General features: G+C 63.8%; 2 protein-coding genes across 2 annotated transcripts; both read right to left on the bottom strand.

The window, feature by feature from the left end:
- Positions 1-969: 969 nt before the first annotated feature.
- Positions 970-2,306, bottom strand: JUND (JunD proto-oncogene, AP-1 transcription factor subunit). Its single transcript, XM_065699788.1, has one exon. It carries the CDS (start codon positions 2,164-2,166, stop codon positions 1,207-1,209), a length of 960 nt encoding a protein of 319 aa, XP_065555860.1. The 5' UTR covers positions 2,167-2,306; the 3' UTR covers positions 970-1,206.
- A 3,528-nt stretch (positions 2,307-5,834) lies between these two features.
- On the bottom strand, positions 5,835-12,738 carry LSM4 (LSM4 homolog, U6 small nuclear RNA and mRNA degradation associated). The gene is made up of 5 exons (XM_065699794.1): positions 12,347-12,738; positions 12,148-12,189; positions 11,939-12,037; positions 9,313-9,496; positions 5,835-7,222 (listed from the first exon to the last, which is right to left on the bottom strand). The coding sequence occupies exons 1-5, from the start codon at positions 12,347-12,349 to the stop codon at positions 7,134-7,136; spliced, it is 417 nt and encodes a 138-aa protein (XP_065555866.1). The 5' UTR covers positions 12,350-12,738; the 3' UTR covers positions 5,835-7,133.
- Positions 12,739-12,854: the final 116 nt, after the last annotated feature.

Raw genomic sequence — 12,854 nt, forward strand, 5'->3', positions numbered from 1 at the left:
ATGTGGTGACCCGGGGACCGGGGCCATGTGAGGACACGGGGACACCAGCCCCGGTGCTGGGGGCAGCCGTGGGGCTGCACCGGTTGTGCGGCCGCGCCGTCCATGCCCGCACCGAGCGGCACATCCGGGGCGCAGCGCAGCCATGTTCCGCGTGGCGGGGAAGGAGCCTCCTCCGGGAGGCCAAACCCGGCCGCTGCCACCACCCCGAGCAGGGCCCCGGTGCCCCGGGGACCGCGGTGATGCCGGTGTGGGCCCGGCCCGGCCCGGCCGGGACACGGCGGGGCCAACGTCCGCACATCCCTGGGTGCTGCCCCATGGGATGGAGCCGGGAGCAGGCTCCGCAGGTGGGGGACGAGGAGGAGGAGCGATGGAGGTGCCAGGAAGCGAAGGCAGCTGCCAAAGCCCAGGGAGGAGCTGCGGAGCCTCAACCCCAGCGGGGCCCAGGCGGCTGCTGTGGGGTGACCCCGGGGTGCCGGGGCAGGGGGGTCAGACCCCCCCCCCATGGAGGCGCCAGCAGCCCCAAGGGGTCCCTCAGCTGGGACAGAGCCACCGGCAGGAGCAGCCGCCGGGCTCCCCTCACATCCCCTTCCACAGGGACCGCCCCACAACACCCCCAAGTGAGCCCAAACCCCCCCAGACCCCCCCAAGGGAGCCCCCGCTCCCCCCCAAGGGAGTCCCAACCCCCCCCCCAGCCCGAGGTTCCCCCCAACACCCAAACCCTCCCCAATCACGAGTCCCCTTCTTCCCAACCCCCCCGGCCCCCAACACCCCCTTACCCCCCAAGGACCCTCAGAACCTCCCTTCCTTCACCCCCACTCCCCCCACAGGCACCCCCAATCCCTTCCCAACCCCCCCTTTCCCCATTCCCCCCCCCCCCCGCCCCAAGATGGCAGCCGGCCGCGCTGCTTCCTGCCCGCGCCGCCCCGTCCGTTCCCCCCCCCCGGCGCAGCAGAGAGCCAGGAGCCGGGCTCCGTGTCCTGGGGTTTTACTGGGGCCTCACTGGAATGTGTCGGGCGCGGGGGGTGCCGGGGTCCCCCCCCCTCAGTCCGTTCGCGGGGCGGCCCCCGCCCCCCCCCGGGAACGCTGTGTCCGTGGCCCCCCCATCGAGTCCCGCGGGGCCCCCTCAAGTCCACCCCCGGGCGCCTTCAGTCCGTGCCCGGGGAGCAAAGCGGGGTGCAGGGGGCGTCCCCCCCGCTCCGTCGAGGGTCAGTACGCGGGGACCTGGTGCTGGTGCTGCGGCAGGAGCTGGCAGCCGCTGTTGACGTGGCTGAGGACCTTCTGCTTGAGCTGGGCGACCTGCTCCCGGAGCAGGCTGGCGGTGGAGGCCAGCTCCGTGTTCTGGCTCTTGAGGCTCTTCACCTTCTCCTCCAGGCGGGAGATCCGCTCCAGCTTCCTCTTGCGGCACTTGGAAGCGGCGATGCGATTCCTCAGCCGCTTCCGTTCCGCCTTGATCCGCTCCTGCGTGTCCATGTCGATGGGGGAGAGCGGGGGGCTCTCCCCGAAGCTCGGCACCTCCGGCACGATCTGAGGCTCGTCCTTTAACGGAGGAGGAGGAGGCGGCGGCGGCGGCGGCAGCCGCGGAGGGGGCGCCGCGAAGGGGCCGGGGTCGGCGGCGTAGCTCACGGCCGGGTAACTGCTGAGGTTGGCGTACACCGGCGGCTCCGGGGCCAGCCCGGCGGCGGGCAGCTCGCCCGCGCCGCTGCCGCCCGCCCCGCCGGTTCCTCCTCCGGCAGCCGCTGCCCCGCCGCTCCCCGCCGCGCCGCCGCCCAACTGGTTCTGCTTGTGCAAGTCCTCCAGCGCCTTCACGAAGCCCTCGGCGAACTCCTGCTCCTCGGAGGCGGCCGCTTTGGGGTAGATGAACTGGCCGGTGGTCGGCGTGGTGGTGACCAGCCCGTTGGACTGGATGATGAGCCGCTCCAGCTCGGGGGACGCCAGCTTCAGCAGCCCCAGCTCGGCCGAGCCCAGCAGCCCCGCCGCCTCGCCGCTGGACGCACCCGGTGCTTTCAAAGCCGCCGCGACTTGTTCCGGTAAAGCCATCCCGAGCGCGTCCTTCTTCATCATGCTGCCGCCGGGGAAAGGCAGGAGGAGCCCGGTGCTACCGGAGGACGGGGCGAAGCCGGTGCCGAGCCCGCTCAACACATCATCATGGTAGAAGGGTGTTTCCATCCTCCTCCCCCGCCCGGCTGCGGGGGAACGGGGCCGGGACGGGGGGAGGGGGGGAAAGGAGCACGGAGGGAAAGGGGAGGGGGGGAAGGGGAACCGGAGGTACCGGTAGCACCGGCCGCGACGCCGCTCCCGCGCGCACACACGCGTCTGCCGCCGCCGCGCCGCCTCTCGCCGCCTTTTATCGGCGGCGCCGCCGCGGTGACGTCACCGCGCCGAGCCGCCATTGGCTGCAGATGACGTCCTCGCCCCGCCCACTTTTCTCTCCCCCTCCCCCCTCCACACACGGGGAGGGCGGGACCCGCGAGCGCGCGCGGAGGGGGGGGTGGGGGCGGGGCCACGCCCACTCCTGCCCCTCCCCCCCTCCCTCCCCTCGCCGTTACCGGGGCAACCGGAGGGTAAACGGGACAACAGCGCGAGGGCCCCTGGGCTGACGTCAAGGCGGGGGAGGGGGCGGTCACGTGGCCCCGAGAAGGCGCGCGCGCGCCCCGCCGGGGATGATGGGCACAAAAGGGAGGGGCGGGACCGGGGACGGGGACCGGGGAGCGGGACCTGACACCGGGCAATGGGAGCAGGGCACCGGGAGCTGGGAAAGGGGGCACCGGGAAAACGGGCACCGGGGCTGCGAGAAGGGCACCGGGTACCGGGATCTGCCACCGGGCACCGGGAAAAGGCACCGGAGGTCAACGACCCAAACACACCGGGAGCGGCCGGGCCGTTGTCTGTGCGGGCCGGCCCCCCCCCTCCCCGGCACTACCGCCGCTGTGTCCCGGTGGCACCGGAGCCGCCGCCCGGTTCACCACGGGTGGGGGGGGCTCCCACCGCGGCTGTTCCCTGCTGCCGCGGCACAAAGGACCCCTGCGGCCCCCCCCCCCCCCCCCGCGGTACCGGCGGTGCGGAAGGGGTTAAGCGGCGGTGCCGCCGCACGTCACGGCCGGCCAGGCCCGCGGGCGGCTGAGGGGGCGGATCGGCGTCAGCGGCTGACGTCAGGGCCGATGGCCGCCGATAACCCCCCCGGCACCGGCAGGATGCGGCCCCCGTCGGGGGGTCGCGGGGGGAACCCGGTGCCGAGGTGGGGGGGGGCGGATGAGGGCAGCGAGGACGGGGCTCGGCTCAGGCCGCAGGGGACACCGGTGACGACCAGGACAAGGCTGGGACCCACCGCAGCCGATGGAAGCCCAGCCAAAGCCTTGATGAAAGCCCAAATCAGCGCCTTCCCCTCGGGCTGCCCCAGCCCCGGCCCCCGGTGCCGGTGCCCCGGGGGGGTTGGGCCCGGGCTCCCTGTCCCTGTTTCCGCTGCAAGCCCATCATTAGGGAGCGGTGTGGCCGGACCGGCAGGTTCTGGCGTCCCGTCCTGGCACAGCGATGGATGGGGACCGGGGGAGCAGCTCCTCCTGCCCCAGGGCATCCATCCCCATCCGGTGGGGATGCGCCCGTGGACAGGGCTGCCTGCACCCCATGGGTATCCATGGATGTGCTCCTGGTGTCCGTGTACGTGCTCCTGCCTGCACCCCCATCGCGATGGGGCTGCAGCAGGATGAAATGAGAACCAGCTTCAGCTGAAGGTGCTTTAATCAGTTGCAGGAGGAACGAACCGGCCCCAGGGCCTCCCTGGAAGAGCGGCTGGCTCGTGGCCAGGGATGCGAGCCATGAGCCGTGATCCATGAGCCACGATCCCTGAGCCAAGATCCATGATCCACAAGCCACGATCTGTGCTCCGGCTGGGCCCAGCCACCAGCACCCACCAGCAAAACCCCATCTCTGCAAGGGTCACAGCACCCCGTCCTCATCCTGCCGCATCACCCCCATCGCCACTGGTGCTCATCCCACATGTCCCTTGTCCCCAAACCGGAGGCACCACCGATGGCAGCTCAATGCCTGCAGCGAGGTGGCAGCTTCATTTTCTTAATGAGCATTTAATGAGGGCCGTGATTCAGCTCCTTCTGCCCCCTGGGAGGGCACCGACGTGGGGAGCAGGTCGCTGCCCATGGGGCTGGTGGCAGTGCCACCGTCACCTCGGCTCGGGGACGGAGCTGCTATTCCCGGCGGCGCCGAGCACCCCCTGAGTCACGCTGCGCTTCCCACCTGCCAGCCGGGATATATTTACCCTGGAGCAGGCGGTGAGGGTTTGGGATGAGCCCGTGTCACCGCTGCCACCACCGGACCTCAGACAGGGCCACGGTCGCCAGAGCATCCTTGCGGCAGGACCCACTCTTCCCATGGGATCATTCCAAGCTCCTTGATGCCAGTGGTGCTTGAGAGTGCTTCAACCAGACAAGGTGCCACAGCACTGCTGGACACCCACAGCCCCAACGTGAGATGCTCAGGAGCTACCACGGATGCACCCGCATTGCCCTGCTCCCGGATAAAGGCAACAAGGGAGAGCGGTTGCTGGCCCAGGATGTGCTCCGTGGGCTCAGGGCTCACAGGGGAAGCTGCCTCTTAGTCACTGCCGCAGGGGGAGAGAGAAGAACAGAGCAGGGAATACAAGAAGTCAGCGGCCACCAGCGCCTGCCCCCAAAAGCCAACCCCACGCTGGTCCCAAAGGGCTGTGATGGCCCCGGGGGCCTCCGCCAGTGAACCCAGGCACGAAAAACATCATCGTTATAAAAAACCCCATAAAGAAAGGAGGAAAACACGACGGGGAGGGGGAGGAGGAGGAGGAGGAGGCTTTGACGTGTATTTTTAGTTGCTTAGCGCAGCCCTCAAGTATTTGGGCAGCCACTCCCTCCGCGTCGCAGGCGGCTGCTGGGGAACTATTCCTGTGCTGAGGCACCGGAGCCATGAGTCACGGAGCCACCGGCACGGCCACGGTGGCACCGGCAGCAGGGACGGGGCCATGGTGGCCCCCTTGGGTCCTACCCAGCCAGGTCCTGCCAGGCTGAACCCCCCCCTCAGCCCTTCCTCCTCCTCCCTGGCTGTGGCTCTCATCTCGCTCCTCCCTGGCTTGTTCTTGCCTTGCTGTGGTTTTCCAGCAAACAGCAGCCCCAAACACTCCGTTTTGGGGCAGAAAGCCCTAAAAGCACAGGCAACGGGGGCAGCGCTGCCCATGCTCAGTGCTGCTTGGACAGAGCCAGCATCCACCCATCCCGCTGCTGCACAGGGAGGTTCGTCCCCGCTGGCCTTCCAGGGGTGGAAAAGCAAGGGGGAGGCTTTAGGAAAGGCTGCAGGAGCCTGGGCTTGTCTTTGAACAACAGCAGAACCTCAGCAGCTCCCAGGCCCGAGCCCAGAGCTCCAAGCAGGAGGTAAGGAAGGCCTGGAGGACTCTGCCCTGTTCCCAAGCCAAAGGCCCCATTGTTGCAGGGCTTTATCCAGCCAGCGCCGCCACCGCTTCCTCGTGCACTGGGAACATGGGGAGGTTCTGCGGCTGGAGGGACTCGAAAGGGAGGGAGCAGGTTGGGAAGGGAAAGTCTGACACAGGGCTCGGGCCGGGCTTTGTTCAAATGCCACCCGGGCGTTGATGGTGAGTTTCCAGCAGGGAGGAGGACACGTGTGCCCCATTCCCAACGCCTGGAAGCGGCTCCGGGCAGAAGCCTGCTCGCCGAGGCAAGGAGGCTGCTGCTGGAACGGTTTAAGCCCATCTGCTTGGGGGTTTGCTGCTTACAGCAAGGGTTGAGGTGTGGCCGGGGTCCGGCGGGGCTCAGCACCGGTACAGACAGAGAGGGAACCGCTTGGCAGAGGTTGGTTTATTCCTGCTCACCACGGAGGTCTAGAAACAGTAAAAAAATAAGTCTATAAAAGCATGTTCCTCCTCGGAGCAGTGGCAGAGAACAGGCTCCAATGGGGGGGGAATCAGGTGTGGAACCCCCCAAAACAACAAAAAACCACCCCAAATCCTCTTCAGAACAAGTCACAAGATCAGCTTTTCCCCTAAAATTAAGCTTTTTCACCCATTCAGGGGGCAGAGGCAAGGCCGGAGCCTCTTTCTTCCCCCCTCCTGTGACCCTTCCCCACATCCCATTCCCATCAGCCAGGATGTTTCGTGGGTGCGTTTTGCTCACGGGACCCTGCGGCCCGTGGGCTGGAAGACAGGAACAACCTGAGCTGGGAATTCCCAGGAGCTTCCCAAACCTGCGGCCGGGCCACGCTCACAGCCTGGTCTGTGTCCCCAGGGACTGGAAAAGGAGGAGAAAAGGAGGTGGAGGGAAGGGAATCATCAGGTGTTGGGAATGAGCTGGAGAAATCTCAGCACTTGGGACTTTGTGTCGCTGAGTTTGCAAAGTTTGGGGGGGGGGGAGAAGGGAAATAAGAGGGAAATAAAGAGTTGGGGGGACACAAACATCCCAGAAAAGCCTTTTCCATCTGAGGGAACTTCCCTCTGAAGTCAACTCAGCCACACACTCACTGGGAGATGCTCATTTATCACTCAGTTCTCTTAGGAACAACCCTTGAAGGCCAAAGGAACGTTTGTCCCAAGTCCTGCCTTAAGCCATAGGAGAAAGACAGGAGGGACTGGCCAGGAAGAGAAGCAGTCAACAGCTTCCAGGTTGGCTGTTTCTAAACCACCCCAAAACCCTTAAGGCTACTCACAGGAAGATACAAGGTCCTGGAGTTGGGTGTTTGCAACCCAAAGCACTCCCATCTGGTACAAAACAAGTCTCAAGTATAAAAAGAAAGATTCCAAACCATCCAGCAGGCGTTTGCTTGCCTTTGATCTGGTACCATGGAGCAGGATCATCCTTCCAACGAAACCTGGGGAGCCTGGAAAACTAAAGTATTTTCACTCCCAGGAGCAGCAGAACCAAAGCTCCTGAACAGGGAATGGGGCAGTTTAAGTAAATCCAATGATTTGCCTACTACAAGGAGCAAATAACTCCACTTTTTACCACATGGAATTGTGAGGGGGCTTCCAAAGGACATGATTTGGGCCCAGCTCGATGGGCGGAAGAGGAGGAAGGGGACACTTTTGAACACATGGCAATCCTGCGGTGGAAACCCCATGGGCATCGCAGCCCCGGCCCCAGCCAAGCTCACTGCTTTGCTGCTTGTCTGCCTGGCTTTTTCTCCTGCTGGCCTCTTCCGCTGCCTGGGATCCCTCGGCCACGGCCACCAAACACACCTATGGGGCAGAAAGAAAGAGCAGGGGGGTAAGAGCATCACTGCAACGTCTCCCAGCTGCCCGGAGCTGTAGTTCTCCATGTGCCTCCCTCTTTTCCAGCCTTAGAAACAGGACTTTTGCATTTCTCCCTTCTCCATTCCACAGCCTGGATTTATAAGGTGCATCAATGGATTCCCCCTCCTCAGCTGTACCTCGCTGGTGTGTTCCCTGCCCTAGAGCCGTGCTCTCGCCCTCTGTTGAATTAACTCCTGAAAAATGGATCCATGGAAGCAGCACTGGTTTAAGAGCAGTGGGATGAGCGGGTTCTATGTGTGTCCTCTGCAAGCTGAAACAAGGAAGAGGGGGACTTGGTTTGGCTGCAGAAGCCACCCTGGGACCCACTGCTGGGCCCCCCCTCTCTGCAGAGTCACCCCAGCCCCACAGCAATGCCAGGCACTGACACTGATCTCAGTGCTCAAGGGGCTCTGGATCCATCCCAGCCCACGAGGCAGAGCCCAGAGGAGACCCAGGGCAGGCACCAGGCACAAGGGCTTCTCTAGAGCCCTCTGCTTGCTCCCTGGAGGGGACGTGCCTCAACCAGAGGCAGAGGATGACTCCTAACCCTGCAGTGCTGGGGATGCTCCCAGCGAGGCTGAGCTAAGGCTGCCCCACTCCTGGGTCTGGCAAGCTGAGAAGTAAAAGCCAGGAGGATTCCCAGTGTCAGGAACAATAATCCTTTCAAGTGCGTGCTCAATTCCAGCTTCCCTCCTGCCTGCTGGCCTCCCAACCAACGTGTCCTGCCTTTCTTTTTCCCCCTTCCCCTCCTCCTCCCTTCATGTCTCACTAATGGGAGCCAAAGCTTGGAGCTAATTAGCAAATACCAAAGCTTCCCTTTAACATATTCCATCAGCACATTGAGGCTGCACATAGGAGCAGCAGGGAACTCCACCTCCGACGGAGCTGGGCTCCGCTCCGCTCTCCCAAGGTGGGTATTTCCACAGCAGAGAAAACAGAGCAGCCAAACTGTTTGTCCAAGTAACCACATCCAAAAAGCTGCTCTGCCAAAGGGAGAAAGGGAAGGAGGGAAAAAGAAAGGCGCCTTCAGCTTTGTAAAGGTCACTTCGATGTGTTGGGAGCTGCCAGGAGGTCCCAGGGCAGCACAAGGCTCCAGGGTTTTCCCCTCCCCAAGGTCCTGGGATGGCCCCAGGTAGTGCCCAGCTTCCCACTGGGATCCTTGCATAGGTGGCTTCTGAAGGGTGCCCTGCAGAGACCTCAACCATGGCTCAGGCCTCAGGGCTCCTTCCAAAGCCCAGGATCTCCCAAGCGGTGTTGGAGCAAGGGAGCACACTCAGGATCTGAAGCTCCTGCTGCAGGCTAAGCCTGGCCCAAGAGTGACGCCAAGGCTGAGCGATGTGAGCACAGAACGAATGGCAAGGAGGCGGCAGGAGGGGTGAGCAGGCAAGGAGAGGAACAGCTCTCAGGCTTCCAGCAGGGCCATTTGGGAAGGAAAGAACAAGCCATCCCCGAGGTGAAGTGCCCTGAGCTCAGCTCAGCCCAGGAAGTGGGACAGGGAAGGAAGAGTTTCCTTTTGTGACCTATTTCTTCCCGAACAGCGACCTCCCCTTTGATGGGAAGCACGAGTTCTTCACGCAGAGCAGGAGAAGCACAACCCCTGGGGTAGACAATAAATCAACCAACAAGGCAGGAGATCCAAAGCGCCATTCCAATGGAAGCGGATGGGTTTTTAGCAGTGCCACGGTCAGAGCTCAGCCTGGTTCCAAACAGAGCAGCCATTTGTTCCCCTCCCTGCCTCTTTAAGCTAAGAGAGACCAGGTTCATTGAGCCACGCTCCCAAACTAGCCAGGAGGGGTAGAAAGAGTCAAGTTCAGACTCTCTTAAGCTCCTGCCCAACCCCAGGAACGAGGGAGGCACATCCCTGGCATGAATCCTTCCTATTCTTTGGCAGAAGCTGCCTCACAGGCGAGGCAACACACATGAACTGGACTAGATCCTGCACTGGAGTGGCTCCAGCTTCTCCCAGCCACGCAGCCGGGGTTCAAGCCGGGAAGCAGGAGCCATTCCTTGCCCTGAAAACCAAAGAGGAGCATTACCTCGTCCAGCACCTCCAATGCCACGGCCCTTCTGTTGCTTCTGCTGTTGCATCCCACCACGGCCTCTGCCCTTGGACACCACCTCTTCTTTCACCATGTCAATGATCTCATCGGGGATCCGCAGGTATTTAATGGTGCTGCCACGAATGTAGCACTCTGGCATCCTCCAGAACTTGTCTCCATCCTAATGGGGAGCAACACACTGGGTTACAAACAAAACCTGGGGCTTTTTTAGCTACTTCTGGGGCATTTTGAGGGTTTCCATCACATCTGGAGCACGTGAGAGCTCCAGAGACCTTTTCCGAGAGCGTTATCTGAAAAAGGGAGCACAAACGGGTGGGTTTTTCCCTCCAGGACACGGAGCCCTGCAGGCTGGGGAGGGCACTGAGCCACGAGCGACTGCACTTTCAATTCACTGCCTCTGACACTTGCTGCAAGCAGAAGAAGAGGAGGCTGAGGAAACGAGCACCTTCCCTTCTAAGAAGGGGAATCAAAAGTGGGGCTGGAGAGGCCAACGTGGGGAGCTCCAAAAGCTCGGGTAAGAGAAACCAGAGCTGCAGCAAAGGCATGGCCGGGTTTGTCCTCCAGCAGCCCCAGCTGGGAGTCACCTCCCTGCTGCGCTCCTCTGGGTGGGGATGGAGCAGGGAGGCAGCTCCGGAGCTGTGGGCTCTGTGCCAGCAGAGCAGGGCAACTGCAGCTGTGGAAACAAGGAGCTGGTGGGCTCTTGATAGAGAAAAGAAAGTCTTCAAGTGCCCCGTTACGGAGCCAGGATCTCCACACTGGGTTTGTTGGTTGGGCACCAGCACCAGGGCTTTCCTAGGACACAACCTAGGAGGGTTTGAGCTCCTGCATCCCGGGAGCGGCTCTGGGAATAGGAACGGAGCTGAACAACAACTCGGCTGCCCATGATGTCAGTGGGAGGAGGGACAGGGACCCGCCTCATCCCGCAGCTCCAGCAGGGGCTGGCTGCAGATGGGATGGCTCCAGCCCAGCCTCAAGCAGCAGCATGTGGAAGAGGCATCTGCGGTGTCCCAGAGGAGCAGAAGCAGGAACGCCTCGTTCCTGCTCCCCTGGGATGAAACGGTTCCACACACACACCCCAGGAGTTATTTGGGGCGCCTCTGCCTGCCCGGGCAAGTCCTTTGCACACAAGACAAGGCAGAAACAGCTCCCTTCCAAGAGACACCCGCCAGACCCCGCCCTGCCCCGGGCCCGCCCGGCTGCTCCTTGGCTCGGGGTAAGGGAAGGGACGGAGGCAGCTCCTCCGCTTCCTCGTTCCGGCCTCCCCGCAGTAAACAAGCGCCTCCCGGCCTGGGCCGGGCTCGGCCGCCGCTCCGTGCCATCTAGCGGCCAGTCCCCACCAGTGCCACCAGTAACAGCCCCGGAGCGGCTCCAGCTCCGCTTCCACCCGGCCTTTGGAGGCGTTTGGGTATCTCAAGGCTGGCAGAGGCTGCCAGGATGCCTGGAGATCCTTGTGGCACCCATGGCAAGGGCACAGGGGAGGGTTTGCTCCCGTTTTCCATCTCTTAGCCCCAAAGGTTCCTCTCAAACCTTGCTCAAGGGGCGATTCTCCGCATCAAACGCGCCTCTGTGCCCCAGCACTGTCAGAGAATCCCAGCCTGGTTTGGGTTGGAAGGGACCTTAAAGCTCCTCCAGCTCCAACCCCTGCCATGGGCAGGGACCCCTTCCACTGGAGCAGCTTGCTCCAAGCCCCTGTGTCCAACCTGGCCTTGAGCACTGCCAGGGATGGGGCAGCCACAGCTTCTCTGGGCACCCTGTGCCAGCGCCTCAGCACCCTCACCGTAAAGAACTTCTTCCTTAGATCTAACCTGAACCTCCCTGTTTCAGTTTGAACCCATCACCCCTTGTCCCATCCCTACGGTCCCTGATGAAGAGCCCCTCTCCAGCATCCTTGTAGCTCCCTTCAGACCCTGGAAGCTGCTCTGAGGGCTCCGCGCAGCTTCTCCTCTCCAGGCTCACAACAACAGCTCCTGGGGGCTTGCAGAGAGGTTTTCAGGAGCACAAGGAGCTCTGCCAGGCTCTCGCATCCATCCGGCTGCTGCTCCTCTCAGCAGACGCCTGGCAGGGACAAGACCAGACACTTCTGACAGAGGTCAAAGCCCAAAACACTGATCACAATCTTTGGGAGCAACTCTGGCCAAGGGCAAAAGTACCAGACAGTGCAGAGCGGGTAAACAACGGCCTCCTGTGTTGTGGAGAGTTAAGAGGAGCAAGTACATAAATCAAGCACAGGGCTTGAAGCAGACTTTGCGTCTCAAACAGCGCGTGATGGAAGAGGCTCCATCCTTGGGACACCCATCTCAGCACAGCCACAGCACGGGGCCTCCAGCCCCACACTGAGAACCCTCTCACAGGGGAAAGCTCCAGGGGAAGGGGTCCCTGCCCGTGGCAGGGGGTTGGAACTGGGGGAGCTTTAAGGTCCCTTCCAACCCAAGCCAGGCTGGGATTCGATGGCTCTAGGAGAGGCTCACACAGCACCTGCGTGCCGTGGTCAGCGCTGCCCCGCAGGAGCACCCGAGCCTTCGCTGTGGATGCTATAAACCACCACGGTAAACGCGGCTTCCAGGCGGAGGCCCCGCGGGGCCGCTCGGGGGCCGGGCCTTACCCGGGACGTGCAGATGACCTCCCGCAGGTTGATGTTCATCCAGTTGTCGCAGCTCACCAGGTGCCCGTTGTACGTCTCCCCGTTCTTCAGCTCCACCAGCTGCGGGACACACGGGTCACGGCGCAGCCCCGCCACACGGACCGCTACCGGTGCCGCTGGGGCCAGGAGGGGGCGCGGGCCCGGGGCTGGGCCGCGCTGCCGGTACTCACCATGGGGTGGTTCTGCGCCGTCTTCAACAGGGACAGGGGCAGCTGCGGGGGAAGAGAGAGGCCTCAGGCACCGGCGGGGCCCGGCGCCGGGCATGGCCGCAGATCGAGCCGGACCCCCCCGCCCCACGGTCCCGGTCCCGGTCCCGGTCCCGGTCCCGGTCCCCGGCCCGGCCCCGGCCCCGGCCCCGCCGCCACTCACCATCGTGCCGGAGCCACCGCCGCGCCGGTCGCTGCCGCTCAAACCGCCCCCCGGCCCCGCACGGGGCCAATCAGAGCGCGGCGCTGCCCTGGCGAAGCCAATCAGAACACGGCGCGGTCACAGCGGAGCCAATCAGAGCACCCACGGGCTACGGCCGCAAAGCAACACCACGACCTTTCCGGTCCGCGCCTTTACGACAGCGCCGTAAATGGGAAGCGGCGGCGCTCCCGTTTCCCGTTACCCGCGGATCCCGGTTCCTGCCTTTTCCACCACCCCCTCCCGCGCCCGGGTCGAGCCGGAGCCTCTTGGGGTGCCCCCGGAGGGCACCGCTCGGCAGTGAGGAAGCTCCGGGCCCAGCCCCGACGCCTCTCCCGGAGCGACTTCCGCGCTGGCGACGGAAGTGCTATGTAGGGGCCGCTCTAGGCAGCTTGGCGGACCGCGCTCTATGGTAGTGGCGGCGGCGGCGGGGCGGAGCGCCCTCACTGGTGGCGGGGCTGGGAGGGCCGCT

The sequence above is a fragment of the Lathamus discolor genome, chromosome 21 (assembly GCF_037157495.1).
Source record: "Lathamus discolor isolate bLatDis1 chromosome 21, bLatDis1.hap1, whole genome shotgun sequence".
Taxonomy (NCBI): Eukaryota; Metazoa; Chordata; class Aves; order Psittaciformes; family Psittacidae; genus Lathamus; species Lathamus discolor.

Excerpts from the sequence above, each read along its gene's own strand:
- JUND (XM_065699788.1), bottom strand. The coding sequence starts at position 2,166 with ATGGAAACACCCTTCTACCATGATGATGTGTTGAGCGGGCTCGGCACC.
- LSM4 (XM_065699794.1), bottom strand. Across the intron at positions 12,038-12,147 it reads CGGCGCAGAACCACCCCATG|CTGGTGGAGCTGAAGAACGG; the intron begins GTGAGTACCGGC and ends TGTGTCCCGCAG. Across the intron at positions 7,223-9,312 it reads CATTGGAGGTGCTGGACGAG|GTGTGTTTGGTGGCCGTGGC; the intron begins GTAATGCTCCTC and ends TCTGCCCCATAG.